The following is an 18,176-nucleotide window of genomic DNA, read 5'->3' as shown; positions in this document are numbered from 1 at the left end:
GGCATAGCGGCTAACCATGAACATTAATGATGTTTTCTTGAAGGAGTATGCAAGCTCTGGTCAAGGCAAGTAATTCCACCTGCTGTACTGAACCACCTGTGTTCAATAAACTTATATTCAGTAATGGCTGCATAACGAACTTAATATTTTCCCTGCTTATTTTTGGTATAGGACCTGTCACATATAGAATTAAATCCGGGTTATATGCTTTCAATCTAGACATTGTTAACTAATTGGAAAATAACTACCTCATAGTTCCATTCTTCTCTCTTGCTTGATAAAGGGAAGAAAGTATCAGGATTAAAGTTGTGTTTAAGATAAATGTTAGAGGGAGATAAAAGTAGATCATAAATAAAGAGAAGAGTTTACTTAAGGAAAGATGTTGAGTTGGGGTTGAGATTAGAAGACTCTGAACAGCATAAGGTGTTTGAAGATAAACATAATTTCCTGAGATCAGATATGCTGAGGGCTGTACTAATGTAACCACAGCTGTGACCTCCTTAAAGCAATTTGGGTAAACTCTAGCTAGTGAGTCTAACTTTTTTTATTGTTTGCTAAACATGGATTCATTGGCACATTTACATAGAAGACAATGCCACGGGTAACACTATCCTCTACAATAGGTCTCATTCTTTCACCTTGGTCTTGAGTTAAAATTCCTAAAGCCAGATTATTCCTGTCATGGAGGAATAAGGTCATCCTTGGGTAGGCCTAATGCCGGTGGGTTTGGGAGGATTGCTTTAAGGTCATTAACTGGTTGTTCATGCTTGTCAGAACCAGCTGGAGCTCTGCAGGGTTCTGCTGCTCGGATTTGCTTGAGTTCATGTATTCTTCTCACTTATTCCATTCGACTACACCAGGGCTGGTCCTTCTCAAACCCTGTCCACTGTACTGATTATTGCGAATTTAGTCCAAGTTCCTCCTTTATCCACTGTTCACAGAGACATAGATCAGTTCTCCGTGGCAGGGCAGATGGGGAAGCCATGAGAAGTTGTGGGTGTATAAGGTCGAGTCTTTATTGCAGACGCCAGTGGCCACATAGCTGTCAGACAACACAGTCCTTTACTGCAAAGTCCATACAGGCAGGCAGCCGGACACCGGCTGGTGAACAGATCCATCTTTCCCATAAAGCAGCATTAGTCTTTGTACCCACAGCTATTATCTGAGCAGCCACATGCTGCCTTCTAGACTCACCACCTCACATCATAGTGGCAGCTGAGCTTTCTGGCTCAGCAGCTTATCCTGTTTCCCCTGCCCAGAACACTGGCTGGTTAACTTGGTAGCTATATCTGAGATCTCTCTGAGCTCTTAGCCTTCCATCAGCTCCGTCTGAGCTCTTCACTCTCCTACACACATGGGAGCTACGTTCTTTGAGCTCTCTGCCCAGCTGTGCTCTCTCTAGCCTCTCTCGGGTCAGTAACCGGTATATTACTCCAGAGACAAAGAAGGCTAGTGGCGAACAGTGCCATCAGTCATTTGGGTCACAGAAGGGCACAGCTTGCCTTGGGATCGCTGTGGCCTTGCAGCTGATCATAGTGTCTTGGCCTTGAACATTCTGATGTATGAATAGCAAGGCCTCTGTGCTCTCGTTGGCATGGTTCCCACAATGCTTATCTCTCCATGGTAGGAGTTCTAGTGTGGAGGTTTTGGTGAGTCCATAAAACGGAAAAGTTAAGAACCCAAAGATGGCAAGATACTGCCTGGCCTAAAAGCCCACTAAGGTTTTGTTTTGTGGTTGATTTTTTTAAAATTTTGGATTAATTTCATACACTTTGGAAAGAGTGAAACCTCCTGAATGCTTATGTCATGTCCTAAATCGTGAACAACCTATTTGCAAAATGGAAGATTTTCCTTTGAGGCCTTGTGAATTTATTTTTTCCAACTCTTGGAGTAAATGCAGGGTGGTTCAAAAGTAGGTTTACAGTTGTTCATATAAAACAATAGATAATAATACAAGAATAAACTCTGTTTTGCACACTCACAACTGTAAACTTACTTTTTCCCCTCTCCCCCATATAAAGTCTAATTTAGAGGCTTCCTGAGTGGGAGAACACAGATACAGATCATAACGTACTGTAAAAATGAGCACCTCTGTGGAATTACAGGGTTCTCTATTTCCCCCAAGTCTTCTAGATCTTGATGGAAGGCTTGGGGGAAATAGGTGTGAGCTTCAGTAAATCCCTGAGGCATTACAGTCCAAATACATTATTGTTCCATGTAAAGGCAAACAAATATTGTCTACTTGGGACCACAGGGATGCTAAAGAAAGCTGAGTCCTAGCTGGTTTGGCTCAGTGGATAGAGTGTAGGCCCGCAGACTGAAGGGTTGCAGTTTGATTCTGGTCAAGGGCACGCCCCTCATTTACGGCTTAATTCCATCCCAGGCCCTGGTCCAAGTGTGTGGTAGAGGCAACCAATCAATGTGTTTCTCTCACATCCATGTTCCTCTCTGTCTCTTCCACTCTCTCTAAAAAGTATTAGAAAACTATCCTTGGCATGATGTTCTCTAGTTCTAGGTAAAATTACAGTGGGGAGGGTAGGGAGATCTGGAGGAGATAAGAGATCAACCGAAGGACTTGTATACATGCGTATAAGTACAACCAGTGGACACAAAACTCTGGGGAGGAAGGGTATGTATGGGATGGGGGTGCAATGTTAAAATATGTACACAGATAACAATTTAATAAAATAAATAAATAAATAAACAAACAAACAAATAAATAAATAAAACTATCCTTGGTTGAAGATTAACCAAAAAAGAAAAAAAAAAAAAAAGAAAAGAAAAGAAAGAAAAGCTGAATGTAAGTTTACCACTATGAATCATTTAAGATTTGTTGTGACCTGTGATAAGATGTTTGGATTGGGTACCCCCAGAAAATGAGGAATTACAATTTTATGTATTGTCCCTAGATCTTGGATAACCAGCTCATCCTCTTTGCCCCTTAGGCTTTTTAATTTGGAAAATGGGAGTGTTACCAGGGCTGTTTGGTACAAGGGAGAAATAAACTTAGGACAATTAAAGGTTTCACAGTGGAGGTGAGCCCTTGCACAGCTTGATTTTACTGGGTAGTAAGACAAGTTAGGCAAAGTTTTGGTATATTTTATTCAGACTTTTGTGAGTTCAGCATTCTTGATTCTCCACTCTCTGTTAATAAAGTTTCCAGAGCCTAGGGAATGTCAGATAACTCTAGAGTCTTATAAGGTGACTCATCTTCACTAACATCTATAGCAAACTGTAGGGCACATAATAATTCTGTTTTGGATTGGTCAGGTAATTCAAGCCATATTTTTCCATTGGGAGTGAAATTGGTGCCCTTGTAATTTAAATAAAAGATCTTGGCTGATTAAATTCAAAGGAGTGGAATCACAAAGTCTAAAGGTATAATTGTAGGAACCTGGTCTTAGGGTCAGTTATCTGGGCTGGTTTTGATGGTTAACCTCCTTGTGTCTTATTTGAAACCCCCACTATTTTATATTGGTTTTCACTTGATGGAGTGGTTATTTTACTTTTTTTTAAAATATATTTTATTGATTTTTTTTTACAGAGAGGAAGGGAGAGGAATAGAGTTGGAAACATTGATGAGAGAGAAACATCAACCAGCTGCCTCCTGCACACCCGGTACTGGGAATGTGCCAGCAACCAAGGTACATGCCCTTGACTGGAATCTAACCTGGGACCCTTGAGTCCATAGGCCAATGCTCTATCCATTGAGCCAAATCGGTTAGGGCTGGAGTGGTTATTTTTAAAAAGTGGGGCTCATTATAGGTAAGATCACTCTTATATCTACTAACGCTGCACATGTTTCTCCATTTATTTTTATTTGAATTTCACTGTGTTCATTAGAGGAACTACAGAAGGTAACTGTTGTATGTTTCTTGCCATTGAGGTCATTTTAGATGTATGGATGGTGGGTTCAGCATACGTTTCTTTGGGGACAGTTCCTTGTTCAATATGCTACCTGTTCAGAGATGTGGCATGGGCCTGGTCCCTAGAAGTTTAAAATTATAAGGTGGCACGTTTGTTGTCTGAGACCCTTGGAGCTGGAGGGCCATGGGCTTTATGATTCTAAAGGACATTCAGAATGTTCAGCTGGAATACAAACTTCATCAAATTCATGACTTCCCGTTTTGGTCTGGCATGCTTGTTGATCTTACTGGAAAGATCTGGGAAGAGACCACTCATAAAGAGGTACTTAAGGGCAAATTGATTTGAGCAAGTTGTTTCAGTAAAACCTGAGTGACTCAGAAATAAATATTTGAATCTGGTTCTAAAATCTGCTGGTGATTCATCCTTTGTTTGTTTACAAGATTGAACACTAGTCCAATATGCTCTTAACGGAAAAACTCTGGAAATAGCCCTTCAAAAAATCATGAGCCATTTTACAAGTTCATTTAGCATCTCTGGTAGTAGATTGAGCTTCTCAGCCAAGTTCCTTTTACAGTTTCATCCAGCCTGCCTCTCTAACCTTTTTCAGGACCCACCGGAAGGTGTATCAATCGGCATAGGTCAGGGAGTCCTGGGTCATAAGTACTAACCAGGATTCTAAATCCCTCGGTAAATTTTTTGAGGATCCTCCTTTCATTTAAGGAAGTCTTTTACTCTGACTCATAGTTCAGTCTTGGACCATGGTGTAAAAGTCCTTTGGATTGAGGAATAAATTTAGGGGTGTCCATGACTTTATTAGAATTTTTTGTTGGCTGAGTTTTAAAAGGGGGTTGAGTGATGAGATCTTCAGAATGGAAAAGGAACTCCAACCACGAGTTGAGATCTCAGGGTAGTTAGGAAGAAGGGAAGTGAGAGGATGTGGGACAGATGGGATTAGAATGAATGTGTAGGATGACTTTTCTGATTTTTTAGATTTCTGTTGTTTTAACTGTGTGGCAGCTTTTTGCCATGAATATTTAAGAGACAATTTTTGATTCAGAAGCTTATATTAATACGTCAGTATACCAAAGAAAGTATGCCATTCTTTTTCTTCAGCGTTTGAACATGTACTTTAAAGAATCTTCATAAGTGTATAACCTCAAACATAGAGAACCCCCAAATGGCTACAACTGAATTGTCTTTGGTTATTTATTGCCAGTGTTTTAGGAATAGACAGTTGTTTGCACCTTATTTTTTTATCATAAAAAGGGCAGGAGTCCCAGGAAGTGTGTCCCGGCTTTCTGTAGATTGGGAACTTGACATTATGTTTTCTTGTTGAAATAATCTTTTTTCTAATTCAAGCAGATTTCCCGTTTCTGGCTGCCTGTGCACAATTCCTGAGACCTGTAAGTCTCCTTGTGAAAATCTGGAGTCTTTCACATCCCAGGTTCCACACTGTAAATACCTGAAGTTTTTCAAATCCACATTTTCATCCTGTGAAAAGTCTGGAGTCTCTCACACCCTGATTTTCTAGCAGGAAGGATTAGAACAAACAACATCACTGAAGAGCTCAGAACACAAAATAAGCGGAGTTGGATTTGAGAGAAGCTTAGGGGCAATCTTGGAGGGACAGCTTCCCTAGAGGGCGCTGTGGGCCCCTTTGCCTGCACCGGGGAGCCACCCCTGGGATCTTCAGCAGGTTTCCTCAGGTTCCATCCTGCGCTAATCTGTCAAATGACATACGTATACAATTAAGTAATGAGAGTGATGTCCTTTATTCAAAGGGAAATAATCCATGGATTGTGTAGTGTGTGCCTCACAAATAGTGGAACACTCTTCTGAGGGATTTTGGGCAAGAGCAAGTTTTATAGAGCATTAGAGGCAGCGACACAATGTGGAGCATGACTGAGATCAGAGATTGCCTGTTAAGACTGTCAGATCCTGTTTCCTAGGGGACTGTGAGCTAGCTGCAGCTGAGTTGGAGGACTGGGATTGGGTGCGTTAGGTTTTCTGGACAGTGAGGCGTTTCCCACAAGTGTGGGCTTACTTAAGTTTACATTTGTGCTATGCGGTAACCTCCATTTTGTGGAAAGCAGAATTCCAAATTTCTGAAATATATAAAATATAAAAACATATTTTCTCTGTTCACATTGTTTCAACTAGCATTTGGGGAGCAGGTACTGAACATAGGGTTTCTTTTAACTTTTGTTAGTCTTAATGATTCTGCCGATTTTTGTGTGGTTGGTTGTTTTTTGTATAAACATTTTTGGTTGGCAAATACATATTGTGTCTATATATAGTGTTCAGTAGACCTGTGACTATTTTTGTGATCAAATATTTCATCTTTTTCATGTATATAGTCATTTAAAAAATAAGGATATTCTAAGCACTGAGATTGTAGCAATGTTTGATAGACAAATTCCCTTTCTTCATAAACTTCATATTTTAGTAGATGACAATAGACAGTACATTAGAATGATAGAGCTAAATAAGAGATTTTCCCAGTGATAAGTTCCATGAGTGAAATAAGCAGAAATATGAAATTAAAATATGAATCAGATGAGGAGGAGATCATGAGCCTAGAAATGATGTTGTGCTTGAGCTGTAACTTGAGTGATGTGTTGACTGTTAACAAAACTGGAGCAAGCATCTTGATAGGGGAAACCATACTATGAAGAATAATTACTTTTCAATGTTGCTTATTGCTTTAGGACTTCATATTGACTGAGGTCTTATCTTCCTACTTACAGACTCTACATATTCTAATCTATATGCCAAAATAAAGCAAAAGAGAAAAGAAATGAAAGAAAATACCACACACAGCTTACATTATGTTGTATTTAAAACTGCTTTGCTCACTAGGTTTAAATGATAAAATTCACTTTCCTCAAACCAGCATCCATAGCAGCTAAAGTCATACCCTTTCCTATTTATGCAATTTCAGCTCCTACAGTTTCTAAACTTAAACTTTTTATTCTATTTAAACCACTCCAACATAAATTGCTGTATCTTGTCTCTGTTGTTTAGTGTTTTTTTTGTTTTGTTTTGTTTTGTTTTGTTTTTATTTACTTAACCATTTTGTCAGGACTAACCCTCCACTGTAATGTTGTTCTTTTTGGGCCAAGCTGCAATATCATATCCTTGACTTGACCACCCAAACTGGGAGTGATCTGTCATGTCAGAACTTCAGCAGTTATCAGCCCTGTGTAACCTACTATCTTGAAGTTGTCAGTTCTATATAATATCAGTTCTCAATATATGTACATATATCAGATATTCACATACTATAGTATAGATCATTTTTTTCTATATCTATATCTCTCCAACTAAATTCTACTTTTCTTAGGGGCAGGTATCATACTATATACTTAGTATATACTTGAAGTACAAGTATATACTAAGAAGTATAGAATTTTGATTGACAAAATTATGTTGGACTTTGTGTTTAGGACCTTAGATTGTAACTAAATATGCTTTACAACAATATCAGGAGAACTCTGTGAGACTTATTACTTAATTAATTTTCTTGAAGTTTGTTACTTGAAGAATACTAAGAGAAAAGAATTCAGTAAAACTGTTATTTTTGACTCTACAAAACCAAGGAAATAATAAAATTTAGTCCATTGGTCTTCTCTCTTTCATATTGTGTTTAATACTAAAATGTATTTAAGTGGAAGTTAGGAACATGTAAGCATTACTAATACACATATTTTTAGTAAATTTTAATAGCTGTATTGACTTAGAAAATCATAAATAGAACAGCTTTATGTTGGTCTGTGTGCTTTCTTAAAGTGTCTAAGAATTTTATATGTTCATTAATTTCATTTCATTTTGTTTTATTTAATTTATGTCATTCATTTATTTATTTTTGTTTTCTTTTTTTCAAGGCCCTGTGGAATCCTACATGCACTGAAGGTTTATTTAAACCAGTACATATTTCAACCTAGGTTAAATCCTTACTGACCATAAGGAATCGGTGACTTATTAAATGTTGTGTATAATAAAGTTTCCTTTATTCCATATGCTAGCTATTTCTCAAAGTATATAAGACATAAATGGTTCCATTCCAAATATTTCATACATTTTGCATTTGTATAAAATTGCATAAAATATTGATGAAAGTTTCAACTAACATATTTCTACCTTATTTTATTGTACTTTTAAAACAAAATAGACTTTTATTTAAAAATTATCTCTATGTTCAACTATTCTAGAATGTAATATTCCACTTGGCAGTACATACTTTTTGTTCAAGTTTCTCATCCATATCATTTGTCTCTGTGTTCATAGTCTTCATTTAATTTCACCACGTATTCTATGTACATTGGGTAATTTTGAAAATATTGCTTCTAGCTTCTGCCATTCTAGTGGGGCAATTTCTGCTGAAGAACTAAATTATCTCTATTTTTTTCTTGCATTGAGATAAAAAATATGAAAGCAGTATGTCTTCAAATAGAATAATGATGAGTCTTATTCTTACAATAAAAAGTAAAAAAAAAACAAAACAAAACAAAAAAACAAAGAAAAAAACTATCACTACACAGGTGAAGAAGTTTTATTGGATATGGACCTTATATTGTAGGAAGTTTGTTGAATGTATCATAAATAAGCATACCTCCTAGAATTGAAATAGCTACCTGATTTTGGTGTGTCCTTGTATATAATAGTTAACTTTAATCATCAAATGGCTAGGAAGCAACAAGGCACTCATGAATGTTGTAGTTCATTGCAAGGATAAGTGATGGATCCAGAGAGTGGCTTGATGTTGTGGGTGCTGGGAACTAGAACAGCCATAGTGCTAAGGAAAGAAAGCAGGTTTTATTGAGTTCTCTGTTTTGCAGAGACACAATGAAATAATCATGGGTAATGGTGGTAACATTCAAGAATATGTTATAAATTTTCTTAAATTATTTGAATTGTTATATAACATATACTGTGCATGGTCAAATGCTGGGTTTAAATCACGGTATTAAAATAAAACTACAAATATATGTATTTACATGAAAACATTGTATGTCTCTGTGTTGATTTTGCCACTTAAAGCACCCTTTTATGTCAAGATACAAACACTTCTGTTGCTGTTTTCTCAAGTTTATTCTTCTATCCTACCATTATCATTCTTTTTATTATCTTATTTTATATTTGAAACTTTTTAATGTAGATAATGTAAGATACTACATCACCCACAATAAAGCACTTCCTTGGTACAGATTATTAACTTGAATGGTCAATTTTGAAGAAGAAAAAGAAGAAAGAATTCAGTTAAAGATATTTTGACTAGGATGCAAAGGACAAGAACGACTTTGTATTAGCAACTGAACTAAGTCAATAAAGAAAGGTACATTATCCCTCAAAAGTAATGAGCAGAAGCTCTTAATCAATACAGGCTTTTAAAAAATAAGGGGAAAAAAAGGTTTCTACCTCAAAAGGTACAATTTTATGATTTCTCTATAACACCGGTAAGACATTTCAGTGCTACTTGCTCTGAAGCCCTTCCCTCTCTTATCACCCCTCATTTTATTTTTTTACTGGGACTTGGGCCAAAGATACATCAGTGAACGTGTAATTTACTGAGTAATGTTACTTTCATGGAAAAATATATTTATATTTTATCACAATGTTTATTATATAATATGTCCATTTAACTTTTTTATATTTATTTGATTATGTTAAAAGTGAATAAAAAACAAGGTGAACATGGGAGTGTTGTTACTGGTTTTAGAAAAATGTATAAGAACCATTGTAATGACTGTACTATATCCCAAAGTATAATAAAAATAAGGTTCATAATTATTCCCCAAAAAAGACGAAAGAGGCATTAGGGTGTATCTGACTATTACAAATAGCACAACATTAGTATTTATTGATGAAAGGAAACATTGTGCTTTACCATTATGCCTGCATATTTGTCTGAAATACTCAGTCACTAACTACAAAGAGTAGACAAGCATAAGTATATTAATTTTCCAAATAAGAATAGTGGAATTTGAAGAGGTTGGGTGACTTTCTCAGGTTGATGTGACTTTACTAAGAAGTGTCAGGGCTATAGATTGTGCTTAGGTATTCCAAATCAAAAGTCAGGATTTTGTTTTGTTGTCCCAATTTTTGAATGCAGGTGGATTGCATGATTGCAAGACTCAGTACAAATTATACATGTATTACGTATGCAAATATGTAGGTAATTGTACACTGTATGTGTGTTATATATTATTAAAGATTGGATTCTCGTTGTGGCTGATGTGGCTCACTTTGTTGAGCATCCTCCTATGCAATAAAAGGTGGTAGCTTTGGCTGAAACCGGTTTGGCCCAGTGGATAGAGCGTCGGCCTGCGGACTGAAAGGTCCCGGGTTCGATTCCGGTCAAGGGCATGTACATTGGTTGCGGGCACATCCCCGGTAGGGGGTGTGCAAGAGGCAGCTGGTCGATGTTTCTCTCTCATCGATGTTTCTAGCTCTCTATCTCTCTCCCTTCCTCTCTGTAAGAAAATCAATAAAATATATTTTTTTTTAAATGCTGTAGCTTTGATTCCCTGTCAGGGCACATGCCTGGGTTATGAGCTCAATCCCTACTAGGGTCATGCAGGAGGCAGATGATTGATGTTTCTCTCTTTCATCAATGTTTTTCTCTCCCTGTCCTTTACTCTCTCTCTCTCTCTCTCTCTCTCTCTCTCTCTCTCAAAAAAAAAAAAAAAAAAAAAAAAATATATATATATATATATATATATATATATATATATATATATATTTAAAGATTGAATTTCTCTAAAATCTGCATCTGCACTGTGGACCAGCAATAATTGTGATGATGAAGATGTACTATGTTAATGCCCATCTATGATGTGTATAATATATGAGCTAAGGAAATAATATTATGATAATGAGAATTATTTATTTAAATACATAAGTGCTTAGAAGGAAAACCATAGACACTTCTACTAGATATTTTAACAGTTAACACATATTTTATATTTTAAATAATTCTGAAAATTTAATTTGTAGTACCCTAAAAATGCCTGTTTTTATTTATATTTATATTTTAACTGTAGGTAGCTTATCCTTCTTGGTTAGATTTATGACATATAGTTGTTTTAAAATATTTTTAGTAACTATAAAGTATGTTATTTTGCACATATGATTTTTACTATGACCCACATTTAAACTTCCTAAAGTATTTAAAATTCTATAACTTTACATAATTACCTAAATTTGATATTGTTTTAAATACTGTTTATTTAGAAAACAAAAATACTTCCTATTCCATATTTAACCTGATGATAGAGGCAGGAATCTCCAAATTTAGCTTTTCATGTTGTTGTGTTTTGTGCTTTTTTTTTTTTGTCCTTTTAGGACTCTAAATATAGTTCCAGACTATCTTAATTTTTTATGTATAATTACTTTTTCTAAAAAAAAAATTATATGGCTTGGTAGTTTTGTGGGGTTTTATGTTTTGTTTACTTGTCTTTTGCAGGGGCGGTAACAGTAATCATTAGTGTTGGAACCTTTCAAAAAATTATAACAGTATTTTATACATTTTTAAACATACAAATTTTATTTGATTTATATAGCTGAAAGATGTCCACATATCAAGGATAGATTAATGGGTACATCCTCCATTGAAAAGAATTGGTATTATTGACATCAGTAAGCATTAAAAACTGTTAGATTATCCTAGGTCTTCCAAGTGATGTCTGTTGAATACACAGCAAGCTTATACCATTAATTATAATGCAGAAAAGTAAGGTAGACTGTGAATAGGGGAGAGATGTAAACACTGAATGTATCCACTGGGTATTCTCTTACCTCTACTTTATGAAAAAATAAAGAAATTCTGCTTTTCTCTTTTCCTGTTTGAATTCCGTTCATTGATGCACTTATAGGAGGTTTATGAGAAAGAGGCTCAAATAATGATTAAAAAAAGTTAGTGATTGTTCCAAACATCTGAAACTATTCATTGCAGCATTAATTTCATATACATGTGTATGAAGTTTGGCCACCCTCATTTTAAAGTTACGTTTTTTAAAAAAGAATTTGAGGAGGAGGAAGAAGTTTTATAGCAAGAGCATTCCTAGGGAAGGAAGGAAAAGATCTTGATTTCTGGGAAGAGTAATGACAAATGGATGCCAAGTGAATTGTGTTGAGGAAAACAAGTATGGCAGCAAGGGCAAAAACCATGTTGCCATACTTCCCTCTAAGATTTAGTTTTTTTTGTTTGTTTGTTTTTTTTAAGTTTTTTTTTATTTTTTAAAAATGTGAGACTCGCCGAGACCGGTTTGGCTCAGTGGATAGAGCGTCGGCCTGCACATTGAAAGGTCCCAGGTTCGATTCTGGGTAAGGGCATGTACCTTGGTTGCGGGCACATCCCCGGTAGGGGGGTGTGCAAGAGGCAGCTGATCGATGATTCTCTCTCATCGATGTTTCTAACTCTCTATCCCTCTCTCTTCCTCTCAGTGAAAAATCAATAAAATATATTTTAAAAAAAAAAAGAAAGAAAGAAAGAAAGAAAGAAAAAGAAAGAAAGGAAAAAAGAAAGAAAATGCTTTTTAAAAAAATGTGAGACTGGAGAGATGAAGGAAGTGTCCCTGCATTTTTTAAGGAAGAACAGCCAATATCTTAAACTTTGATGAACAATCTGGAAGGCTTACGTACTAATACATTTGAATATAATATTCAGGGAGAATGAATAAATGTATTACCTTTCTACTCAGGCTCTTCATAGAAGTTTCTTCATAAGGCTGGCAGGATTTCTAACGTGGAAAAATTTTGTGTACTTTTTCCCTCACTAAGAATAGCAGAGTGAACTTGAAAGAACAGATCACTTCATTTAGCAATAAATATACTACACATATTTTAATTTTATTTATATCATGCATGTATTTATTTTAAGAAGTTACTGTTAAAATAGATTTGGAGTTTCATTTATATTAGTACAATTTTTATACAAATTTGTTTTGTGACATGTATTTGGAGATTTCTGTCAATCTAACTGCCATTGGGGTGTAACCACATGAATTTTAAGAATAGGTTGCTGAAAATCAATGACTAGTCTCTTGAAAACTACCTTATGCACTTCAGTAATGCAAATGAGTAAAGTTTTATAGTCAAAAGCACATTCTATATGTTTCTAATGTTTTATCAAAAGATGATCTTCAGAAACAAAACAAACAGAAAATCTCCTGCTTTTTGCATTAATTTGATTTAAAAAGTAAAAAAGCACCTAGTAGAAAATGTCATATATACATTGGAAATTTATTGTTGCTTTTTAATGGGGGAAAAAAAAAAAAGAATATTCAGTACAAGGTGAGCTAACACAAAGGATCAGATGGTTAAACCTGACTCACACACATCATAGATTTTATCCTAATATCAGGCTTTACTAATTATTCAACGCTCCAGAGGCCAAGCTCAGATGAAGAGGGACAGGCCTGAATGTGGAGGGCTGCTCTTTTATCCTCACTGAACATCTGCTTTCTGCACGAGAGTAATAAATCACATCTCCAGGTGAGGTTCTGTGGGTGGCCTCACACAGGAGGAGGAGTGTTTCATGGATAAAACGCTTCCATTTGATCTCTGATTGGTATGACATTTTTCAGGGAGCCATGCTCAGAAGTTCACAGATAATAAGTTCATTTACTCAAAGTCCTTTTCCAGGGACTTGCTATTAAAATTTCTGTAGATTTAGAACCTTCTTTAAGCCAGGATTATTAGTTTATTCTCCTGGAGATCAGTTTTCCTGTCGCTATGATTAGACGAGGTTTGTCTGCCTTTTTTCTTTTTCTTTTTTTTTTTTTTTTCTTTTCTTTTTTTTGCCCTGGAGTGTCAGGTACTTTAACTCCTACCCACCTGCTTCATTTCCACCACTTATTATGAGAATGATAGTATATTGGAATGAAATGGTAAACCTAATGTCTGGATTTTTCATTTTGTTTAATCGTCAATGAGATAATACTGTATAAGGAGAAGTTTATCTGAACCAAGATTTCAGTTACTTTTTGTTTCTCTTCTATGTACTGAATCTTTCAAAACACAATTTGAGGCTAGAGGTAGAATATTGTTTTTCTTGGCCGAAACCGGTTTGGCTCAATGGATAGAGCGTCGGCTTGGGGACTGAAGGGTCCCGGGTTCCATTCCAGTCAAGGGCATGTACCTTGGTTGCGGGCAGATCCCGAGTAGGGTGTATGCAAGAGGCAGCTGATCGATGACTCTCTCTCATCGATGTTTCTAACTCTCTCTCCCTTCCTCTCTGTAAAAAATCAATAAAATATATTTTTTAAAAAAGAATATTGTTTTTCTTGGAGATTGTTTCTTTTCTCACTTAAGGCAAGCTTTCAGAAATTATAGTTTTTGAAGGCCAAGAATGTTGTGTCAATTGGGGAAAATTTTTCTAGATATATATTATAATATATTTCACTGGAGAAGAGCTAGTTATTTAAATGTTATCTTTTTAAAAGAAGGAACTTCATATTTTAAGCTATGTAATATTTAAAATTATAAACATTTCTTTTGCTTCTGTTTACTATTTATACAAATTACTCCTACTGGAACAATAATTAATTTGGCTAATTGGAATAGAGTATGTTCTTTATGTTTTCTTCTTTCAATTATACTAGATACATTATTTTATATTTTATTGAATATAAAATACCTAGTCATAAAATATTTTGGATGTAGGATTATTTATGTAAAATCTCTCTTTTTATATATTACATGTTATTCTACTTGAGCATGTATCAGATGTGCAGTAGAAAAATTCCATAAAACACATACAAGAAAAACTGAACCCAGTATTTGCTATTCCACAAACATATTATTTCTACCTCTAGTCTCAGTGTCTTTAATCACATCAGTCCTGTAATTTATAGAGCTATTTTTTCTCTCTCAGCTCGTTCATAAGAAGAAACCAAGTTGATGTTCTCTGGCCTACCCCTAATATATTCCTGCTTCTCCAGGCAAAGAGAGAGTAACAGATTGTACAATTTTCACCCAGAAGTGGTATATAACACTTCTACTCCCATTTCATTGGTTAAATAAAGTAAGTCAAGTGGTCACAGATAACGCATGCCAAAGAGCCAGGGAGAAACCCACCAACCATATGCCCAGAAGTGGGAAAACCAGAAAAAAACACATGGGCAAATGGCACTAATGGCTATAGTTGTATCACTTTTTGTCTCTAAATTAATTTGGTTTTAACAAAATGTGAAAAATTATGTGGTAAATATGCTGACATAAAACACTTTTGGTTCCATTGCAGTTTTTCAGAAAAATTCTAGTTATTTTTTTTTATAATAAAAGCAAAATATATTGATCACTTGCTTCATGCCAGACACTGTTCTAAGAGCTATGGAAGTTTGTTCTAATTTAATTCTGACAAATTACATGGACATATTGCTCAAAGTAAAACCACTTGTTCATGGCAGAGCCACAATTTTATTTATTTTATATACATTTAAAATATTTTAATTACAGTTGACATAATCTATATAAATTAAAAGGTAATATGCTAATTAGACTGGGTAGACCAGATGTCTTCCAGAAAAAGCTACAGTGGCAGGGGCCCGAGGAAGAGGAAGTTATAGGCAATTAGGCAGGCATACAAAGTGATTAGGGGTGATCAGGCAGGCAGGTAGGTGGGTGGTTAGGAGCCAGCAGCCCTGGATTGTGAGATGGGCATCCCCTGAGGGGTCCCAGATGGAAGAGGGTGCAGGCCATGCTGAGGGACCCCCTGCCCCCGCCCAGACACAAATTTCATGCACTGGGTCTCTGGTAATATTATATTAGTTGTAAATGTACAATATGATGATTACATATTTATAACTTATGAAGTGATCACCCCAATAAGTCTAGTATACATCTGACACCATGCATAGTTATTAAAGCATTATTAACTGTATACCCTGCACTGTACCTTATATACCAGTGTTGGTTTTATAACTGGCAATTTGCACTTCTTAATCTTTTCCAACACTAAGAACTCAACCCCTCTCTCACCTGGTAATCTTATATTTATTCTCTGTGTTTATGAGTTTGTTTGTTTTGTTAGTTGATTTTGCTTTTTTAGATACCACATGTAAGTGAAATCATATGGTATTTGTCTTTTTCTGCCTGACTTATTTTAGTTAGAATAATACTCTCTAAGTTTGTCTATCATGTCACAAATGGCAAGATTTCAATTTTTTAATGGCAGAGTAACATTCCATTGTATTTATATACCATATTACCTTCTTCTTTTCATCTATCAATAGGTACTTATGTTGCTTACTATTATAAATAATGCTGCAAAGAACATATGGATACATGTATATTTTTGAATTGAAGTTTTCAAATTTTTTTTTTTTTGATAAGTACTCTGAAGTGAAAATGCTGGGTTCTATTTTGATGATTTACTGTTTTTACTTAGAATTGCTTCCTTTCCTATATTTTCATACTCATATTGTGATTTTTTTTTTCTTCTTAAAGTAGTTGCTTTAATACGTATTGTGTACTAGTTTATTGGTGATGGAGTACTTCATCTTTTTCTTGTCTGGTATACTTTTCCCCCCAATAAAAAGTTTATTTTTTGTTTGTTTTTGCTTGTCTGGTACACTCTTTACCTCTTCTTCAGTTCTAAATGATTAGAATCTTGATCTGTGGAATAATATTGGTTGTTGAGGTATGTTCCCTCTATTCACACTTTGCTGAAAGTAATTTAATAAATGGATGTTGAATTCTGTCTAATGCTTTTTCTGTATTTATACAGAAAAAAACATTATTTTTATCCTTCATTTGGTTTATGTGGTATATCATATTATTTTACAGAATTGAACCAACCCTGAATCCCAGGAATAAATCCCACTTGATCCTGGTAATAATTTTATGTATTACTGAATTTGGTTTGGTAATATTTTGTTGAGGGTTTTTGCAACTCTGTTAATCAAGGATATTGGCTAGAATCATCCTAATATATAAAAACCCAGTGTCTGTAACATCCAAAATAACCGAAGGCTCAACCGAGCAGAAATCAGTGCTGGGTTGTTGTGGCGACACAGCACTGACTGCTGAGGGGACTGCGGATCAGGCTCCAGAGAGGCCTGGAAGGAGAAGCAGGTCTGATCTGTAGTCTCCATGGCAGCTGTTGATCAGCCCTTGCCTCTCTCTTTCTCTTGGGGCCTGGCCAGTAGTTGTGCCTCTTTCTCTCAAGGGGTCCCTGATTGAAGAGGGTGCAGGCAGGGCTGAGGGAACCCCCCGGTGCATGAATTTTGTGATCAGGGCCACTAGTTCTGTATATAAATAAATATGCAAATTGTCCCCTCAGGAATTTGAAGGACAGGGAGTTCAACTGCTCACTAGGATGTGTGCTGACCAGCAGCGGGTGGTGCAGAATGAAGGCCCCAGATGATAACTGGCAACTGGGAGAAGGAAAATCCCGGCTGGCCTTGATCACCAGCCAAACATAGGGACCCTGCCCATGCACAAATGTCATGCACAGGGCCTCTAGTCTTTCTATAATGTCTTTGTCTGGTTTTGATATTAGTATAATGCTGGCCTTATAAAATGAACTTAGGAGCCTTCCTTCCCCTTTAATTTTAATTTTTTTTTTTTTTTTTACTAGATTTAGAAGCATAGGTATTAATTCATCTTTGAATGTTTGGTAAAATTCACTTCTTGAGAAATCAGCTGAAGGTCTTGTAGTAGCTCCTTTGTACATACTGTTTTCTTTCTTTTTGTTGCTTTTCAGATTCTCTTTGTCTTTAACACTTAGCATTTTAATGATGATGTGTCTTGTTGTGATCTTCTTTAGAGTTATATTGTTTGAAACCCTTTGTACTTCCTAGAATTGATTGCCTATTTACTTTGCCATATAAGGGTAGTTTTCCATCATTATTTCTTCAAACAGGTTTTCAATTCCTTGTTTTCTCTCTCTTCTCATTTCTGGTATCTCTATGCTATAAATGTTGGTACACTTGGTTTCCAGAGAACAATAAGCTATTCTCATTTCTTAAAAATTATTATTTTTTAAATTTTTGTTGTTCTGATTGAATGTTTTTACTACCTTGTCCTCCAGATCACTGGTTTGCTTTTTCTGATTCATCTAATTGCTCTTGATTCTCTCTAGTGTTTTCTTCCAGTTGTACTCCTCATTTCTGACTAGTACTTTTTTGTTTTCTATCTCTTTGTTGAAGTTCTCACTGAGTATATCTATTTTTTCCCTAAGTTTATTGAGCATCCTTATAAACAGTATATTGAATCTATATATGGTAGATTGTTTAGCTCCATTCTGTTTAGTTTCTTGTTTTTAAGTTTTGTTTTCTTTCCTGTGGGACATGTTTCTTTGTCTC

At 35.5% G+C, this 18,176-nt stretch overlaps 1 protein-coding gene across 2 annotated transcripts in view; it reads left to right on the top strand.

Moving 5' to 3' along the window:
* The window catches only part of CCSER1 (coiled-coil serine rich protein 1), a gene marked incomplete at its 3' end in the record, with an annotated part of 1,087,168 nt that overhangs the window by 587,922 nt on the left and 481,070 nt on the right, over positions 1 to 18,176 (top strand). The window contains exon 10 of one of the 2 annotated variants that reach the window (XM_084881903.1): positions 7,752 to 9,172. The exons of the other annotated variant lie outside the window; for it this stretch is intronic. Coding sequence (XP_084738029.1) covers positions 7,752 to 7,811 — 60 coding nt within the window. Of the gene's footprint in view, positions 1 to 7,751; positions 9,173 to 18,176 lie in introns of those variants that run through there. 2 annotated transcript variants of the gene reach the window in all.

Source organism: Pipistrellus hanaki, assembly GCF_964339955.1.
Source record: "Pipistrellus hanaki genome assembly, chromosome: 1".
NCBI classification, from domain to species: domain Eukaryota; kingdom Metazoa; phylum Chordata; class Mammalia; order Chiroptera; family Vespertilionidae; genus Pipistrellus; species Pipistrellus hanaki.
Note: the sequence above shows the minus strand (reverse complement) of the source record. Positions and strands in the feature narration are given on the sequence as shown.